At 35.3% G+C, this 21,672-nt stretch overlaps 1 protein-coding gene across 1 annotated transcript; it reads left to right on the forward strand.

The window, feature by feature from the left end:
- Positions 1 to 1,569: 1,569 nt before the first annotated feature.
- LOC138714814 (uncharacterized) lies at positions 1,570 to 16,190 on the forward strand. Its single transcript, XM_069847015.1, has 3 exons — positions 1,570 to 1,654; positions 11,264 to 11,340; positions 15,430 to 16,190. The coding sequence occupies exons 1-3, from the start codon at positions 1,637 to 1,639 to the stop codon at positions 15,908 to 15,910; spliced, it is 576 nt and encodes a 191-aa protein (XP_069703116.1). The 5' UTR covers positions 1,570 to 1,636; the 3' UTR covers positions 15,911 to 16,190.
- The last annotated feature ends 5,482 nt before the right edge of the window (positions 16,191 to 21,672 follow it).

The following is a 21,672-nucleotide window of genomic DNA, read 5'->3' on the forward strand; positions in this document are numbered from 1 at the left end:
CGATTACCGGAATTCAATTTACAGGCATAATAGTACATTATGCAACGAGCCTATAATGGCAGTAATTAAGACACGAGTTTCATAATTTTCATACGAGCGTCTTAATTATCGTTATAGGCAATATGCATACGACTGTTTTTTTTTCAACCATAATTAAATGTCTAAGTTTTGAATTTTTACAAATATCTTACTTGACGGTACTGATAATGAAATGGTGAGCATGCGTGTATTTTCAGCGTGTTCTCGACTAATGCAACAGATGGCACGAGTGTGAGTGTCTTTTCATATCTATCATATCTATCATATGCATAACACAGCCATAACAAAATTACAAAACGCCTCCACATATGCAGAACACATCACAAATGCCAACCACATCTACAGAGACATCAACACAGACATGGAAATACTGCACATCCAATCAAAAAGCCAGAAACTCAACACAGTAGAACAATATGAAATATACAGATACACGAAAACACACCCCAACGATAATCTCAAAACACAACTCAATTTCAAAACACATACACTCTTTGACTCTACACTACGAACGCACCCACACAGGAAACAAGAGGCGCCAAGACCAACAACGACCATTTCCGAAGATGACCAAAAATAGGTCGAAACATTTTAACAAAGTACGTTAAAATTTAACACAAGAAAGTTCTTATCATACTTATTCCGAAATATTATATTCATTGTGATTACAGAAAATCACAATAAATTTCTATTTATTTTAAGAAAAAAAATCGTATAACATGTACACTGGGCTGCAAAAGAAATGCCGAATCGAAGTCTTTATCGATTTGAAATATTATCGTGTTACGAGGATTTCGCTTAGAAACAATATAAATAGAGATACACAGAAGACTTTGTTAATACAATATGAAACGTAACTGGCCGTATATATCGATTAATAAGAAAGGCTGTGGAATACTATATAAACTGCAGTTTCACTATTTTCGTGTAATGTTGTAAAATGAAAGTATATGAATAATTTAAAATGAATTCATATTAAATAATAACGTGAACATGTTATGAAATTCGTGTTTACATGTTTTTAAAACTAGTATCAGGAAAATAGCTTTCCACCTCACCATGTTTGCTAAAATCCTCGGAAAACGATATAATTTCTTATCGGAATTCTTTTGCAGCCCAATGTACCACATTGTACACTTGAAATTTAAAGATATCGCGTCGCAGACTGGCCTCGTGCATCTTAGACGAAGGCCGGCAATAGACTGCATACAACACTAATTACGATGAAGTGCGAAGATGTGCTACTCTAGCACTCAGCCATCCAGAGCTGAAGAAAGTGGAGCCCACCGTCACTTGCGCCCCACCCCCTTCAATTATGACCTTAACGCCGGCCGCATCGAGGGGTGGAGTGGGGGGCAGGCGATCCCTTCTCTCGTGTGTTATGAGAGGGTTCAACAAAAGCAAGGAATAGCAATGCCTTTCATTGTGGGAGATGCAAAAGAGAAAACACTCGGATGATTTTGACGTTTTTATTTGGATTATGTTTGCTGAACGTCTTCCCTTTCATTCCGGAGGGATATAAAAGCGTCTGACGGCAGGCAATGGGCACATCACTCGCAGCTACTGTCAGCAGCGGATTGCCTGGATACCACACACAATGGCATCTAGCGTCTCTGTAAGTACGGGGCGTCCCACATACTAGTCTTCGCCATGCACTTTTGTTAAGATTATTAGCATAGTAGAATCCACCGATAATATATTCATATCACTCCTGCATGTATTTATAATATTCCTTATTTAACTTATTTAATTGCATCAATTATAATTTCTTTTGAGTGCGTCTAAGTAACTGAATTTATTCTTAGTTATAATCTTGCCACAGAACTAATGGCTAAGGACATTTTACTATTATACTACCCATTTAGACAATAATTATTACTTGTTAATAATCAACGTTATCACAATCATATCGTCACTTTATGATCATCAAAATTGTTACCACAACTTCATTCTCAATGTATCATCACCAACATAATATCATCATCAATATTCATTGTATCATCATATTATCATAGCCTTTGCCACCATATCACCCACCTGTTATCCATTTATCTTAATATTTACTGCTATATAATCACCATATCATGTTATCATCAATGCTAAATCACCGTATAATGATTGTTATGGCGAAATTATCGCCATATCATCGTCACTACAAAATTACCACCCACCATACCATCGGCACTACGAAATAATGGCACTACTAAATCACCACTACATATCATTGTCGCTACCTAATAATCATCATATCATCGTCACTGCCAAATTATCGTTATAATATCGCACTACCAAATAATTACTATGGAATAATTGATTCATCATCATTTCCAAATAATTACCATATCATCAGACCACCAAATGGTCACTATATCATCGTCAATGCCAAAAAATCATATCAACACAGTAAAATAATCACCATGCCACAGTCACTGCCAAACCATCAATATATCATGATCGTAACTATATAATAACTATATAATAATCGCCATGTTATCACACTACCAAATCATCGCTATATTATTGTCATTACCAAATCATCACACTCCAAAATCATCACTCTTTCATCGCCACTGCCAAATAATATTAACAAACTGATTTTCGAACAACCTTCATTTCATAAAAAGTCTGAATTTGTATGTGATTTAATATTCAGCGTAATTAAAAATAATTTTCACACTTCAATTTATTTGTGAAAAATTAACCCAGTTACTCTTCTTTTGAACAAGGCGTTCATTATCTCGATCTTACATTCCTTAATTAATGAATTTAGGCATTCGTTCATCAATTCACTCGTAGGCTAAACTTTTTATTCTTTCATAAATTCATTTTTCAATCCTTTCATTAATTCTGTCATAATTTCTCTCGTTAATTCTTTCATAAATTCACTAATTATTCGATAAATTCATTCGTCAATTATTTCATAATTTTATTACATTTAATTCCTTGATAAATTTCCTCGCGCATTTACACATAAATTCACATATTCTTCTCTTCATAAAGTCACTCGCTCATTTGTCCCAAAAATTCGTTTCTTCACCAACTATTTGATTAGTTTTTCAATTCAACTACACTACATATTATTGATGAATTCACTCATTCCTGAGTTTAAAAATGAAGTCGTTCATCCGTTCACCAACTTTCATTTCCTCATTAATTCACTTTTTCATTCATCAAATCATTTGTTCGTTATTTCAACATTTGCTTACCAATTCATTTATAGGTTGGTCGATTATTTAATTCTTTCATTCGTTTTTCCATCGTTTCATTTCGGTCGCTTGTTTCATTATAAATTCACCCACGCATTCGATAATAATTGACCACATTAAATCATATATTCATTCAGTTTGCTTTCACCCATTTTCTCATTCGTTCGTTCGCTCATGTGTTCATTCATTCATTCATTCATTCATTCATTCATTCATTCATTCATTCATTTCACTTCAAAGTTCAGGCTTCTAAATCTCTTGTAGCCCCTTTTCTTCTATCGTGTTCCCAGATGTCTCTGTTTATATTACAAGAAACTATTTCGCTTATGTAGTTCACATCGTGTATGACGTGACATGCTAACGCTTTTTGTATATGCAGTTGACAGTGAATAAGCAAGTTATCTGAAACTACGACTGTTCATAACCAGGTAACTAGATATACATATGTGTGCCAACTTACGAGTCCTGATCACGACTGGAAATTATATTTAGAATGGCTTATATTGTACAGTTTTTTGCCAGCTTGAAATTGTATGCAAAATATAAAATATGTTTAATTCTTAAATCGTCATTTGTCTGTTACAACATATCCTAAAACATCTGAAAACAATTCTGTTAACCATTCACTCATACTTTAAAAATTAAAATTGCAGAAAATTATTGTTTTTCCTTGATTTTTAATTCTTTAAATAGGCCTACATGTGGAACTATTAGTAATGATAATATTAATTTTAATTTGCTTCTATTCTGTCAGTATATCACCTTAAAACTTCCCATTACAGGCTCCTAAAGGCTTTCGGAGGAGCGATATGTTAAGGCTCCTACCACAAGAGACTATCGATAATAGCAATAGTGATGTCAGTCTTAAGCGGAAATACTTCTCATACTCATTTCTCTTAAAAGTTCTATGATCTCTAAAGTCATAATGCGGCCGGAATGATTAGATGGATAGAAAAAGTACATGACCCATTGGAAGTCGAACGCGTGACCTGCTTGTAGCACAATGCTTTGCGCTTGCCGCTACAGTGTGCTTCTATTTATGAATTCGTTGATAAGCTTTTTAAGTTTGTAAATAAAGATTAATTTTTCGTTTTTTGTTAATAGCTAAATTTAAGGCATCTTCACTTCATTTCTTTATCGGTCGTCCCTAGCTTTTTCGTTCTTCGGTTAGTAGTCCATTACATTTTTTAGAAGTCTAAGGTCATCCTTTCTGTATATAGTATTATGATGGCTCCATTCTTGTCTGAAATCTTATGTTTTGCTGTGCAGGAATTATATATTTTGTACTTATTCCTAGTGTATTTATTCTAAATTCCATCTAGTCTCGTACATATAACTCTTTCCGTAAAATGCATCAGCAATTTGCAAATAGTACAATAATTACGTTGAATTTTGTACTCTTGTAATGGCTACAAAAAATTAAGCAAGATTCTATACAGAAACTTCCATAAATAGTAAGACGCAAAGATCCATTTTAATCTTTCATAGTTATTCGTTAACAATACAACGAGAACACGTTCATTCTGAATATCATTTTATTTCTCACCTACAGATTTGGCATACATTTAGAATAGCGTAACACAGTTTTGTTTCCATATAGTCAGGTGTTATACACGCTTAACATATGACGTGACAGTGATATATTGTTGTTTGTTACTACATACGAATTCAAGTTTTTTTTTTTTATATAAAAACACAATACAAATCAATCTTCTTCGCACATCTGCGCGAAACAAACCTAGCACATCTCGATTCAGGTCAGAGAGGATAGGTAATTCTAATCTTGCTGCTTTCATGAAATTTTTTTTTCAATACTGTCTGCTTACGTCATAACACAAGGAAAACCAGTAACACACATTCAGTTCCTATGAAAAAAAGAGCAAATCTCTACTTCCCTGAAGCGTTTGATTTTAGCATACACTGCATTGCTGAGATTTTTCCGAGGTTTTCCCCGACTGTAAAGCAAATGTCTACCAGTCGTTCATATAATATGCTTGTAGGTACACCGCTGTTGAGTAACGGTTAGCATCCCTGACCGTGAAACGAGCGGGCTTGGGTTCAAATCCTGGCTGCGACAAAGTATCATTTCGCTGGCATTATCACCTTCATCTCATTCAGACGCTAGTTGATAAAGCGTCGTAAAATAACCAATAAAAAAAACATGCTTCAAATTGTGGTTGATGCTAAGCTCACTTGAGAACAAGACATTGTTAAATTATCGAGAATTTTACTTCTTTTGAGAAATCTGAGTGTAATTTTACCATAAAATGTATTGTTGTTTCTTGTTTAGTCAACTGTCCGAAGACAGGTCTGAACCTCACAGGTGATACCAACTTATGAGGCTACTAGGCCAGGAGATAATGGGGTAGGATGGCAAGACTGCTTATTGCGCCTATTTTAGTAGTATTTCAAAATATGGTGTTCTTATTATACGACAGTAGCATTCGTATTATTAATATTTTAAAATTGCAAATATGGTCCGTAGGATTTTGACCAGGGGTGTATTTCAGGCCTGACGGAGCATGGCGGCGCCAGGGTACTAGGCCTATCTTTCCAGGCGGTTGGCGACAAGGCACTTTTATGATTTTCATATACAGCCAATGTAATTGCTGTACATTTATTATTAACAATATTGGGTACTACATGACCATCTTTAAATCTTACACCATTCAAATTATTAATCGGTAATCAAATTGCATTACTATGGTGAAATTTTGTATTTATAAACATCACATTTTTTATTTATATTTAAACTATTTCGTAGTGATCTACTCCGCAGACCTAACAACTTTTTCGAATCTGTGTATTTTCGTCAGATATTCCGTAATAGAAATGATGACGATGATGATGATGATGATGACGACGATGACAATTATGACTGCTACCGGTACTACCGAAATCCCAGAGCTAGGATACTTTTTTGCTTAGAAATACACCACTGATTATGACTAATTCTCAAACTGAACATTAATGTCCTCTTAATGAGAAGACCCTGGTACTTTTTTTTATATTTTCTTAAATCATTAATGCATGTTAAACAAAATTGTATTAACTATACTTTTAGGAAAGATTGCCATAATCATTATACTAGACAATTAATTAGACCTATGCTTTATCAACCAAGATGTCGACTAACAAAAAGCGGTGAAAATTTTGAAAACTGGCAATTGAAGCATCTAATAAAACACCCAATAATTGATTTACTCTAAGCAGTGGTGAATTTAAAGACGTTGTCCCTACTTGACTCGTTAGTGAGTCCTTTTATGACATACAAGATTTTATTTTTAACTCTGACTTTTATTGATGTAAAAACTTGACAAGATCTGTAACACTAATTGTGTCCAAAGACTGTAATATAAATAAGTAAGTACAGAGCGTTCGCCTACGGGTGAGGCCAGGAAAGCGGCATGTACTGATACGCCGCTTTGTGCGCGCAGTTGTTGAGACATGCTCGACAATCAAGGACATCAAGGCCGACAAGTTATCAGTTGTGAGCCAGATGTTGCAGTATTTAACACGTACAGTGCAGTTTCTTAACACAGTTGCTTAAATATTCAGCGTATTTGTAAAATTTGTTAACAATGCAAAACGCAAAATTCACGCTTGAACAAAGAGTTTTTATGTATGATGCATATGTGAAAACAGAGTCATGTAGAGAGGTGCGTAGGCAATTTGAAGTGAAATATCCGGGTGCTCCAGTTCAGGGTAGAGAAACTGTTAGACGTCCTGTTAACAAATTAAGGACAACAGGGTCGATAAATGCTACAATTCCTAAGCAAAACGAAGAGTATTCATGGGAGAAAAAATTGATGAAATCAGTGCATCATTTACACGCTCTCCTAATAAATCTCTATGATGTGTTTCACAGGAAGTTAGTGTTTCAAAAACATCAGTCTTTACTGCTGCTAAACTTTTAAAATTAAACCCCTACACAGTATAGTATAGAAAGCGGAAGCTTACGGATAGACGATTCCCGCAATCGACACCGCAGGCAGGCCACTTTCCTGGCCCCACCCGTAGGCGAACGCTCTGTAGAACGGCAAATATTCGGATTCTATGCTATCACCAATTCCACAAATAAAAAACTTCGAAATTTATATAGCGTCGTTTAATAACCGATTAAACAAAGATTAAAGCTTGACTGAAGGCCACTTCTTGAAATTCCACATGGAAGAGAAGGGACACACAACCCGTTGCCATAGAAACGAGAAGAAATCTCCACTCTTCTGCTGGAAACAGAAGATATGATGAACCTTTACAACACATTGCAATTTTAAAAATAATTCTTCGTAACGTATGAAAATCCTTAACTGTCATTCTTCAATGAGACTTGTTTCATTGCAGCTGTCCATTCCTTTATGCCCAACTCACAAGCTCCCTTCAGTGCACAATTTTCAGCGCTTGTAGGAGTGTTATTAGTATTTACATAATCTTATAGCGGTCACGATTACCCCACCTTAATGCCAGTTCCTGTGATGGAGCCTCCGCTAGGATGCCGGATCCCATCAATTATACCCGCTTTCTTCCCGCCCACGTAATGTGCTGCACTTAGGTTGCACGTCCTGAAGCAAAGACTCACGCGTGGAACAAAATTGCACGGAGATGTAACTATACAAATAACTGCTCTCTGTTTCTACAGCTTATCTACACTCCAAGTCAATCACCTACTGACGTCACGATGTTAACTTATCATATTACACAGCACGAACTTCCAAGAGTTCGCAGTAGAGATGGGAACGATGTATCGGTTTTTACGAAATACCGATATTTTCGTTTCGATATAGCGATATATCGATATCGAAATTTTGATTCAATATATCGTATAACATATCGGTTTCCTCATAAATTTATTGATATTTTTTGTGGAATTTTTATCATTATCAACAACAACAAAATCCACACTAGACAACTCTGATAATTCCCGAGAGATGGCGCTACTGAAGGTGGACAGTTACATAATTGTGCAACCTCACTCAATACCTTGTTCTAATTGGCTGGATTGGAATTAGAATTCAAACTGTTTAATATGTAGCACCAAATTCAAAATGCAGGGTGTGCGAACGTGAGACAGACGGGCGATTTATCTACTACTGTTTTAATATTGTTATTAATGTTCTCCAAGGCAGGAGAGCAACTCCCACCCTGAAAGGGAACCGTCTGACCTCAAAACGGGTATCAAAACTTTTATTTCTATATTCTGAAATTGAAAGAGAAACAAGAATTTAATACTGATGTGACGTTTGTTTACGTCTATGATTTCTATGCACAACCTAGTGCTGGCATTCTGTTTTCTTATATCTTTTAGTGCATAAAAATTCTAACCCTATCATCATCACCATTGTTGTTTGGAATGGTGGAGTGTAACAATAACTTGCAGTGGGAACTTACTATAGAAGGATTGTATCATATCAACTGTGAAGTTTGTTAAAACTTGTAATATTCTAAGTACGGTTTATTTACATTTAAAAACAATTACAAGTTCTGTTTACTTACATTTAAAAATGATTATGTCGTTAGGTATAATTATATCTCTATCCTGGATTGAATCCTTTATAACTTTAGAATAATTGAATCGTGTTCAAATATCAATACTCAACCATGTAGAGTTCACTTAACTCTTTCCCACTATATCATTTAAGCTCCCTTGCCTCCACCATAATTTTGATTTAGGTTAGGACCTACATCATTATGGTATTGAAAATGTATTGTTTATTGTTACAATTTTACATTTATGCTTTTGGCTGTTATGATGTTAATTTCAATGGTAAAAAGGAATATTAAAAGTTAAGTAATGTTATTGTAATACAGTAAATGTACGCCTGAAAATGCAATTTGCTTACGGAATAGCGATATATCGATAATCGTTCGATATATCGATACATTTTCTGCGATATATATCGTTTATCGAAATTAGGTTTGCAATATATTGTAATATTAATATATCGGTATTTAATTCATTTCCTCCGTCACTAGTTCGCAGCAATTTTTGCTGTTAACTTTTAATTAGGGTGTATTTAAGTGGTTGAATGGTTTAACAGTATAGGAATCGCTAACACCCGTAAAAATACGAAAAACTCTTCTGAAGTAATATGTTTTTGTTTGTTTCTTCAGTGAAAGAATTTGTCGCCCTGCCATTTGTTGATGTTTTGTGGCCTCCCTTTCGCCAATTCGCGACGCTTTCGATTCTGATCTTCAGAACATCCATTGTGTCCCCTTTGATCACGTTCGCCTGTCCAGCTGTAACAGGGTCCATTGTCTCCCATTTACGTAATTCCGGTCCTCCACTTTCCCAATCTCAAAGCTTCTTGATGTTTTATTGTTTGTCTGTTCGATCTCTCTTAATTTTTTTTTTTATAGATATTCAAGTGAGTAAGTTTGTCCTTCAAAACACGGCCACGTTAATTCACTTCTATCTAGTTCCTAATAAGACTATGTCACGTTAATTCACTTCTATCTAGTTCCTAATAAGACTATGTTGCATTTTTCCTTCTACACACATTTTCAGGATTATAGGCCATGAAATATCGATTATAAGTCAACTCTAGAAATATATTGCAATTTTTCTCTTGTAAGAAATATATTATTATTATTATTATTATTATTATTATTATCATTTTACTTTTTTTAATTTATGAAGTAATGATACGACTTAAAGACATTGAGAAGAATCATAGATAGCCCACTCCAAAACATTTTAGACATTGATAGCAATTTTAGATATATAGAGAAATTTTCCAAGTATATTGTAAACACATTTTAGATATAGAAAAAAGTGTTACTTACTGGCTTTTAAGGAACCCGGAAGTTCATTGCCGCCCTTACATAAACCCACCATCGGTCCCTATCCTGAGCAAGATTAATCCATTCTCTATCATCATATCCCACCTCCCTCAAATCCATTTTAATATTATCTTCCCATCTACGTCTCGGCCTCCCTAAAGGTCTTTTTCCCTCCGGTCTTCCAACTAACACTTTATATGCATGCCCTGCCCATCTCAAACGTCTGGATTTAATGTTCCTAATTATGTCAAGTGAAGAATACAATGCGTGCAGTTCTGTGTTGTGTAACTTTCTCCATTCTCCTGTAACTTCATTCCTCTTAGCCCCAAATATTTTCCTAAGCACCTTATTCTCAAACATCCTAATCTCTGTTCCTCTTTCAAAGTGAGAGTCCAAGTTTCACAACCATATAGAAGAACCGATAATATAACTGTTTTATAAATTCTAACTTTAAGATTTTTTGACAGCAGACTAGATGATAAAAGCTTCTCAGCCGAATAATAACAGGCATTTCCCATATTTATTCGGAGTTTAATTTTCTCCCTAGTGCCATTTATATTTGTTACTGTAGCTCCAAAATACTTGAATTTTTCCACCTCTTCGAAGAATAAATCTCCAATTTTTATAGTATTTTCATTTCATACAATATTCTAGTCACGAGACATAATCATAATATATTTTGTCTTTTTGGGATTCGCATTCACAAATAGCGAGCCTTTTGACAACACGGTCGGTAAACATAGTAAAAAATAACTTGTTGAGATATTGTGGAAAAAAATTGGCTGTAGAGTTGTTACGTGATCTTGTACTTCCCAAACAAGAATCGAATCCAGATCAGCCCTATTGGTAACCAGAAACACTATCACTAGAACTCCGGCAGACAAAAAATAAATTTATGTTGGCATCGGTAGTTTCAAGAAATGTATAATAGTCAATGAAGTTCTTTAAGCGGAATTGTGTGTCGTAGTGTATGAAAACGACATGCTTGATTTCAAAGTGAGAGTGTAAATGTGTTTTTGAAAGTATTATCGGTTGCAGGAAATGAGAAGAGGAAAATGAGGTGGATCATTTTGAAAAATCTAATCTCTCAAGCTTAATCGAATAAGTGCAGCTTATTCTAGACATGAAATCGCACTTATCGATTTTTCGGCTTTCTCTAAATCGATGAATCACGATTTCTATGCTCTGTGTGAGTAGCTTGATTTCTTGGCGTTGACTGTGTGTTTATTTATTTTCAGTTGGTTTCTTTCGTCTTCTTGGTCCTCTTCGGACTCAGTCATGCGGGGGGTGGCGGCGGAGGCGGCCATGGCGGCGGGTAAGTGAACTATTTATTATTTTAAAAGGGAAACGAATTTTCATGATTTTTAAATTACCATAAAAATTGTATTCTCATTTATTGCTGTAGTTCGAATTATGTACGAATGACTAAATTGCTCCAGATTACTAGAATTTTACAAGAATTTGTTTGGTAATACATTTTTTCTTGAGTTAAGACATTAATATTTAACAAATCATCCTAGTAAAGTCATGTGACTTGAGTACCTATATTTTGTTTTAATTGCTGTTACTTTTAATTCCATTAGAGTTTGAATGCGAATAACTATTAATTAATTGAAGAAAATAATGAATACACCAGTTCATTTTTCATTTATATACCAATAATAACCCTTGATGCGACACCCATAGTGGGCTAAGGCTTACCAGTTGACTACTGTCCGTATACCTCAGTAGAGGTGAAGGATCATCTAAACAATACGTGGATAATGTAAGGCTTTCGTAACCGAATTTTGTTGCTCATTGTACCTCCTCGCTGAAAGGGCACCGGTCCCATAAACTAGCCGAAATTTCACGAGAAAATTTCTTTCCCGTGAAGATCTGAACCAGCTCTCATTCCATAACGCTAATCTAAAGCATGACGCCTTAGACTACGCAGCTACGACGCGGGACAAATGTTAATAACACATGAAGGAGTTTCTTAAAAATCGCATTAGTAATTTTGTCAAAAATATTTAATTGTCCTAAAGGGAAAGGATCTATTTTTCAGAAAAAAATTTAAGAAATTGCAAAAAAATCATTTGCTGATTACTAAATTTCTGAAATAATCTGAAAACATTATTACGGCTAGCAATAGTGGTATGCTTTCTCATGGCTAAGTTACTTTTTAAATTCGTTTGTACTTCTTGAGAAAGTTTAAATAAAGTCTTGAGATAGGCCTATTTTTCTCTGTTTTCAGCAAAAGGAATTTTTACTGAACATTAACCAGTCAAAAGGCATGAAACTGAGCAATAAATATCTGAAAAAATATATAGATATAGCCACATGACAGTTTACATCACTGCCTTCTACGTAATAATAGTTACCAACCTATGAAATCTATCTCTCTGGAATAAGGATATAGGCAGGCTCACACCTCTGCTAAATGTTTTTAGGATATAGGTCCTTTCAATGAGGAAGCTATGTCTATCAAGAATGATCATTTTTCCGGTAATATATTTTTGCATTTTTATGAATTCAAGCCTTTTGGAGCGATTAATTTATTTCTCTATTTTGTCATATGTGTAAGACCTTAATGGATTCGTCATGACATCATTTAATGATTTGTTAAAGTGGATTGAAGAGAAATGCTTAAAAATAACTTTAAGAATAGAACGCAATATTAGACTCTCTACAGAAGCTGAAAATTACTTCAAGAAAGGAGACAATAGTACAATAATATGAACATATTGTTCATGAATTTATCTTGCGTAGGCCCCAACAACTCGAAGTTTTCCAAATACGAAGAATGATTAAGGAATATAAAATGTATTAATGAGCACATTCACGTCAACACTGCTTCTAACGTGAAATGTCTATACGCTTAACATTTGAGAAATCTGCTCAAATTTTTTATTAATATGGAGTCGTCATCCAAATGTGTCTCATGGTTTTCCACACGGTTCGTCTCACTCCGTTCTCTATCTAATTATTGGTTAGAATTTGGACTATTACCACAGTCTAGTATATACAGTCACGAAGCTTGTGTTGTTGAGGGTGCTAGGAACAATAGACTGTGCCGGTACTATTTCGCATTGTCTGTGATGAGGCGATAGAAGCGATCCTAGTAGTTTTTTTTATTATCCAATTTAATAAACCCTATTTCACCCTGAGGTATATTAGGGTTATAGTTGACATCAAAATACATATTTTATAACCAATAAACAAAATTGTGGTCAAGGTTACAATTCACATGAATTGTGTAGAAGAATGCACCTTAATGAAAGAATGGATCCTATTAAATATTAATGAGATGTTTGAGGAATAATCAATTCAAAGATATACAAGAATGTCTAACCGTTTCAGAGTAAATACACGATCTAAAAAGATAATCAATAATACGTTAATATAACAAAGTTTGACTTTCACTTTCAAATTAATACTTAATCCATGAACAATGGAACAGTTAAGAGTAATAAAAGGATATTACAAGCAATGATTTACGGATTACAAGTTACATACGTGATTCAGGAACAAGTACAATAATTAAAATAATAAGACAAGTAATGACTTATAACTAACGAAATTCTTGAAGGACAATGTATAATAGTAGGGGCAATACAAAAGATTTAAAAACAAATGTAAACAGTAAAGGAATAGTAGAAAATTTGACTCAAATTACACATTAAAGAGATACTAATAACAATACACTGACGGTCTGTTAATAAGGTGAAGTCATCCAAGTGCACTACGTCACGCAAAGGGTAAGAGCCTCTCTGTTCTGCTCAGGCTGGGAATATACGTATATAGTTAATATAAAAGCATAACGAAATATTAAACTTAATTTTAACTTCAGCAAAAATTATTTGTACACAAATTAGGACGTTTAATAAATACGAGGATATAAAGAAGAAACAGTTTATTTAACATAGTGCCAAATGTGGTATCAATTTCCAAATGAACCCAATTCTCTGTAATTACATAATAGGCCTATTCGTTACATTTTCAAACAACTCATTGGCGTCATATTGATGTGTGAATCGTTTCGATTATTAATTGCATTGTTGTCTAGAGACCAGGCCTCATGGAGTGAGGAAGCGATTATGAAGTAGTTAACGTGAAGGCTCCGCCTTGTTAAATTAAATGCTGGGAATATGAAGACAGAAGTAGTTAATTTAACATAGTCTGATTCTAAAGTAACTGTGTTATTAATTTTCAAATGATTCCCGTTCTCTGTAATGGCACATTATTATTCATTACAGATGCGAGTATCTGATCCTAGTTTAAAATTAAAGATTTCCTAGCTTCAGACCAAATAAAGTTTTAATAAAAATTTAAAGAAATTACCTAAAAATGAACCAGTAACTTCAAAATAAAATTCGTAACTATTATAACCTTAAATATGCACTTATATTCATTATATAACCGCGGATACTGATGTCATATTGATATGTAAATCGTTTCGACTGTCAATCGCATTGTTGTCTGGAGACTAGGCCTCATGGAATCAGGAAGCGATTATGAAGTAGTTAACGAGAAGGCTCCGCCTTGTTATATTTAAATGCAAGGAGTACTACAAAGACAAAAATGGAAAGAAATATAAAGATTTTATTTAAAATCCCAAAGATCCTTATAATCCGAACAATGCCCACAATAATAATTAGAATTGGTGTAAAAGTTTCAAGTAGTTATATGCATTGGATAAACATCCGGTCACTTTTCCTTTGGAAAAAAAATCATTCTTCCTGCCATACCAGAGAGAATACGAAGTTAGATAGATGGATTTATTGAGTAATATTATACATACAAATTTTATATTATCATAATTTTGTCTAAAATCCAATGCACGGGTCTTCTGACCGTACGTGCTTTGTACCATAAACAAGTCCTCCTTTGTAGGTTCCCCCCACCTATGATTACATCCAACTACTCTCTAAAAGAACACACATATTAAAAATGGAAATGGCACAATAAAACACATTATATAATATATCCTAACCTAAAAGACCTAAAAGTGTACAGTTGGGTGGATACTATTATCCCTTCCTCAGTTCGCGTCACAAACTTCGACAGCTGCAGCTCTAATCTTTCTCGCCTTCAAGAGGAACAATCCAGTCTTTTGTTCCCATTCTCTATTCCCCATGAGGTCAAGACATGCAAGCGAACTCCTACTCCGACTTAGCATCGAGGGTGGTAAATATTTTCTCCGTACATGTTCTAATTCGACACACATTAATAAAATATGCTTATAGGAATCCTTTTCTTTGCAAAGCGGACAAAGACGCTCCCCTTCTTCGTTGACAATTTCATTACCCTTCCATGCCCCCAATCTTAGCCACGCTAAACCTGCTCTGCTGTCTTTGTTACAAGAATTTATATTGCAGAGGTTACTGTATCCTCACCCTACGTCACGTCATTCGATACTTTGCAGGAAGAAGATAATCATCCACGTTCCCCTTAAAGTGAAACACATCCACCACACGCATACCATCTACAAGATCATCAAAGTGCCCTCTGGAGGCCACGGAGGCGGCGGCGGCCATGGGGGCGGCGGCGGCCATGGGGGCGGCGGCGGCGGTGGTCACGGAGGATACGAGGTTGTCGCTGTCAAATACGAGGACGCAGGCCATGGGGGCGGATTCGGAGGAGATGAACACGGAGGCGGCTATGACGGCGGTCACGGAGGCGGCGGCTATGGAGGCGGTGGTCACGGAGGAGGATTCGGAGGCGGCCACGGAGGTGGTTTCGGAGGCGGTCACGGAGGCGGCGGTGGACACGGAGGTGGTTTCGGAGGCGGTCACGGAGGCGGCGGATACGGAGGCGGTGGACACGGAGGTGGATTCGGAGGCGGTGACCACGGAGGTGGCGGTTATGGAGGCGGTGGCGGCGGCGGCCATGGCTGGGATAAATGAAGACTGAGTGAAGTGTAAACCAATGAAACAGAATCAAAGTGACTTTTCAGTAGCGGTGGCACATTGCACAGGTTGTACATATGTAGTTTCTTTAGCTCTGTACCGCACATCATACGGGTTGTCCCCATCCACCCTCGACCCCGAGGGAGAGGATATGGGAGACTCTCTTCTCATTTTTTACTAGTCTCATCTCATACGTCGTTTTATTGTTGTTATGTTTAATTTTTTTAACTGTTTTTGTACATTTATACACGAATAAATGATATTTTTGTTTTTTTAATGCTGAGTTCTTAAAGGCAACGATTCTCAAGCCCAAAGAACCTTACCAATTGCTCAACACTCCAAAGTTTTCTAACTCATTTCAGAAACGGAGGCCTTCAACAGGTGATTGAGAATCGGGGCCTTTCCTAGCCTCGGACTTGGCTCCAGCTATGCTAAGCTTAACAAGAACTTCCAGACTTTCATAAAGGAAAGCTGTAACTTTCCAGAATTCATTTCAAGTCGGTTTCATTACTCACGAAATCATTATTCAACAGAGATTTTAATGTTTTGTTTACTACATTCTAATAATCAGTTACAGCTCTGTTGTTTTTAAATTGCAGTCTCAGCTCTAACTTTCATAATTTTTGCATCTTTCGAATTCTCTATACATTAATACATATTCCAGCTTTTAAAATCTCTTATAAGAATTATGTTATTTGCCATTACGAACGAAAGCAGCTATTTTCCCTACTAACACGATCTTTTTTTCGAAGACGGATGATACAGAATGTTACTATAATGAGATTTGTTGTCTTTTAAATGCATATTCATAAAAATAATACTCTCTTACCGAAGTTATGATCCAGAAATGCTGACTTCTTCTACTAGAATTAAGTTTTAATTCCTTAATAAGCAATAACAGCTGAGAGGTATAATTTTTAAATTATGACCTATTTTAAGTTTTGTATAAATCTCTAACTATTCGAGATCTCTTTTTTTCTGATTACTATGAAAATTATGAAAGTCTGTGTAAGTCTTGCAAAAGGATTGAGTTTCAACCTGCCTACTAGATACACTAGCAGAACAGTGTTGGAATATATTTCATGTGGTAAACCATTCAAGTCGGAATAATTATGGCCCATAGAGAAAATGATCAAATTGTGACACTCTCCACACAGTGTTTCTCTCATTAACTTTATAGACTGCAGGAACAATTAATTTTAAACGACGTCTTACAAAACTATTGTGAAAAGTAAGCTTTCATACACCCTGCATCTCTATTTGACAAGGCAGAACCTTCTTGGTAACTACTTCATAATCGCTTCGTCGTTTCAATATTGCAGATTGGACCACTTATCTTCATTCTTTGACGAGTTACTGTTACATAGAGAATATCACTACGAAGCAGTATTATTGAAAATCCACCTTGAAGGAGTATGAAATTAAGTGGTTGAATTCGTAAAATTGTATTGGAAATACAGCTCAGTTATAACTTTAAGACCAAATATTATTTTTAAGTTGGAGAGAATTCAGTGGAGAGTTTAAAAGAAGTGACGAGGAATGTAGTATATTAACGTTTAAAACTTGCATACCCAGAACAAAACTGTAAAAGTGAGCTTAGCATTTCAAATATTGAGCCAAGAATTGTAATAAATGTTGATAATATTTTTATAAACCCCTGTAAAATGCTTCGTATACAGGCCTCTCTTCCTTCTTCCTCTTCCTTTTGTTTATCTACCCTTCCTCTCAAATTAATCTACATCTACTTCTTTTCAACCACCTCCAACTTTGTATTCTTCTATACCTCCTCAACTTCAAATCCACCATATACCTCTTTGTCGTCTTTTTCTTCTTCTTAAATCTTTCATCACTTCTTGCTTCTCCTCTATCTCTTTCTTTCTCTTCTTCCAACATCTTCTTCTAATTCTTCACGTCATCCACCTTCTCTCCCATTTAATTACTTTCCTTCGTATTCCTCTTCTTTTCTATCTTCATTACCTTCTTCTCTTGACCCCTTCATTTTTCTTCCCCACTTCATTTTTCTAATTCTATACTACCTCCTTGTCCTTCTTCACCACCTCCTTTTACTTATCCTCAAGTAATTTTTCAGTTCCTTCACAATCTCCTACCCTTTTATATTCCCCTCTCTTCACCACATCCTTCTAGGTTTTCACTTCATTTTACTCTTTCTCTACTACCTCCTTCATCTCCATTTCGTTTTTATACTTCGTCACTACCTCATTACACTTATCCACTTTAATTTTCTCTTCACTACATCCTTCTTCCTTCATTTTCATACTTATTCATTACCTCTTTTCTTGAGTTTCATTCTTACATTTTTCTGCTACCTCCTTCTCCTTCATCTCCAGTTCATGTTTCTCTTTCTTCACTACATCTTTCTCCCAACTTCCTTTTTTTCCATTTATTCATTACCTCTTTTCCTCAATTTCATTCTTACATATTTTCATCGCTACCTCTTTCTCCTTCATCTCGAACTTATTTTTTCTTTTTCTTCAATACTTCCTTCTTCTCGTCTTCATTTTTTTCTTTTTGTGCCATCTTCTTTATTTTATTTCCTCCATAACCTACTTCTCTTCCATCAACTTTCTTTTTCCTATTCTGCATTTTGTCCCTTCCTTCTCCGCCATTTGCTTTTTCTACTTATCGTCCATTTTATAACTCTCTTCCTTAATTACCTTCTCAACCTTATCTCCTGCTCTTCCCCCTTATTCTTGCTCCTCTTCCAGTTTTTTTCTCTCATACTATTTTTTGTCGCCTTTTTCCTATTTGCTCTCTTATCTACGTTATTATTACTCTAAATTCTTTCTTTCTAAGCCTTCAATTTTAGTGTGTTTTGTTGAGTTCAGTGCGGTATAGGCCTATAAGATGGCTGCGGCGCGCAGCTTTAGTGAAGTGCAGAAGCGATAGTCTTGGCTTCAAATCCAAACTACGATATGTAGATATTTTTGTCTATTGCCAATGTATTGACCTTTGTTGTCTCAGGTGGAGACCCGGCATAATTCTAACACAATATTATGGGAGTTACACTTATTACTATCTATTTTTAATCGAAAAATACTCAAAATAGATAAAAATGCCATCCGACAGACAATAATTTCGTAGGAAATGGCTTCATTCGTATGAAATAACGTTTTATTAATGAAGAAAATTAGAAAAAAAAATGAGGAGAAGTTGGGATTCGATTCTAGGACCTCAAGCATAGTATATGACGTAAACTTCTCATCTAGCCCAACTGTGGGGTAGGCTACAAGCAACAACTGATGGCGAATTACGAAACTGGAGGCCGGTACAATTTAAGAAAGAAGGTCTTTAGACTGACTTCTATACCTAAATCTTGGGTATATCACGTCAAGACCCCAAATGTAGTAGGCCTATAGTATTCATTGGAATATCTCGTTTACCGTTTGCCACTCCATTTGTCAGAATCTCGACTGGAAAAGGAGAAAGAATTTCTACATACTCGTATATGAAGACCTAAGTTTCACTTTGAGCAAATCTTGTCTTCCTAGTTTATTTTTATAGGAAAATTCTGTTTGTACGCTTCCATAGAATGTTGAATGGAATGTCTATTAAGCGTGCCAAAGGAAAAAAACCGAGACGTTGCATCTTCCTGTACTAGAACACTCCAAGAGTAAACATCATTATCTGCGGTTTTCACTGTAATAAGAGAACAAAAAGTTTACATTCACAGAATTGAATCCGGTGAAAGCATGGACACACTCACGCCAGCCCCTTCTAAACACATTCACTTGTCTAACAGTCATGCTACGACTTATATTGTCTTTGTACCTTGAAGTAAGATATCACAGTATGTTTATGAATTCATTAGTCGTAAAGCGGAGATGGTCACTGAATAGAACGAAGCTGCAGTTTCAGAAAATTTCTCACGTGTTGTATATACAGGGTGTTTCTTATAGAACTTCAGTTATTGATTTATATTTCTATCACATTTATATCAACATCCTGTCAAAAATGTGAGAGCTATAACGTCGAATTTTCTTGCCTAAGAAGAGGGTCTAAAACCAAGGGCGTCAAAGTGGCAACTGTGTAAGCAGAAAAATATGTAGGGCAAGATATTAGTCTGGTGCTCTCATATTCCTTGTAGTGTGTTGCATAATTTTCTCTTCATAAAAATTTATATATTTTTATGCTCGACCATGTCGAAATGTAGTAATTATACACCTTGTAGCAGCCCTTTAATGGACCTCATTAAACTACACCTATTCATTAAAGTTCAGGTGTTCCACTAATCAGAGAACACCATTGTAGCAATATGAAAGCGCAAGTATCGATTATTCTCGGATATGCAATCGAAAGACAACTAGTGAAACGTCACGGAGGCTGGAAATCCAATACTGTCGCAGAAGGTTATGCTCTGTTACTATAATAATTAGCGTTAGTTGTAAATAATATTCAAATAAATTCAATTTGTCATCTCGTTTTTCAATGTCTAAATCAATTTCAAGGTTATATCAAGATTAATGTTTATTTTACGCTCTAGATTATATCAAGGTCAATGACATTGGTTTCTCGGAAAAAATCAATACTTTCCCGTCTGCGCACATCTCACAATTTACGAGGTATTGCACAAGGTCAGTTCCGCTCCCCAGTCAGATAAGAATAACATGAATACTTGTGAATAATTTCAAGTTAGAAATATGGTCGAGCATAAAAAGTCGTATGAAACTTGCCTATAATGGTAATTAAGACGCTCGTATGAAAATTATGAAACGAGCGCAAGCGAGTTTCATAAACATACTCGCGTCTTAATTACTACCATTATAGGCTCGTTGCACAATGTACTATTTTCGTCGATGTACAAGGTAACAGAGGTTTATTGCAGCATATCATGTATCTTTCAGTGCAACTGCGCCGTATTTATGTAGTGAACATTTCATGAAACCAATAAGCTTAGGGAACAATGCAATTGAAGAAAACGACTAAATCTTTAAGTATAGTGAATACAGACATATGTAATGAATGTACGTATCTCCAATTTGAAACATAATAGATATGTAGGTGGGAAGGACTTACAAGTGGAAGTGAAACCAAATAGTTTAAAACTCTATAGCAAGAAAAACTCAGGAGAAAAACATTGGTGCATAGGGTTGTAAAACTTTCTGTACCCTATGCCTCGAGGAAACAGTCTTACCGATGTTCAACACTCACAAAGAAGATAGAAGATGAAGTGGAAGCGGTAAAATGATTTAGCATCTGGATGATGATGACGACGACCACAATGATAATGATTATGAAGATGAAATAAAATCAATATGTAGTAAAAAATGTTTTATTAAATAATAAAAATATACAATAAAATACAATTTAATACAAACTTGGCATACAAGTATAAAAAAAGATGGTGAAAATGATTGAGAAGTTTGTTAGTAACATTTTTGTAAAGTCGGCAATTTACACGGCTAATGCTGGTAATTTAAGCGATTTATTGCCCTTACGGTACAAACTCCTCAATCAATGGACGGAGAGAGAGAGAGAGTCCCAGTTGATGCAGCTGTATTACAGTCTCAAAGAAAAATAGGACACGAAAGTTAAAAATTTGGTAACGGAATGCAAGACAATTATGTTTTTTTTTTTAAATCGGGAACACATCGTAAAGAATAAATAAAGATATCGCTCTTAGTTTCATTATGTTAGAACACTTTTCATCCACAATTGAATATTTGTATTGCCTTGTGGTTTTCCGTCGCGGATTCATTTGGCACCAATAGCGGATATTTTTTTTATCTAATCCCCGCTAT

The sequence above is a fragment of the Periplaneta americana genome, chromosome 1 (genome assembly GCF_040183065.1).
Source record: "Periplaneta americana isolate PAMFEO1 chromosome 1, P.americana_PAMFEO1_priV1, whole genome shotgun sequence".
In the NCBI taxonomy this organism is placed as follows: domain Eukaryota; kingdom Metazoa; phylum Arthropoda; class Insecta; order Blattodea; family Blattidae; genus Periplaneta; species Periplaneta americana.

Coding starts and splice junctions, on each gene's coding strand:
- LOC138714814 (XM_069847015.1), top strand. Junction 11,341..15,429: donor GGAGGCGGCCATGGCGGCGG/GTAAGTGAACTA, acceptor GATACTTTGCAG/GAAGAAGATAATCATCCACG.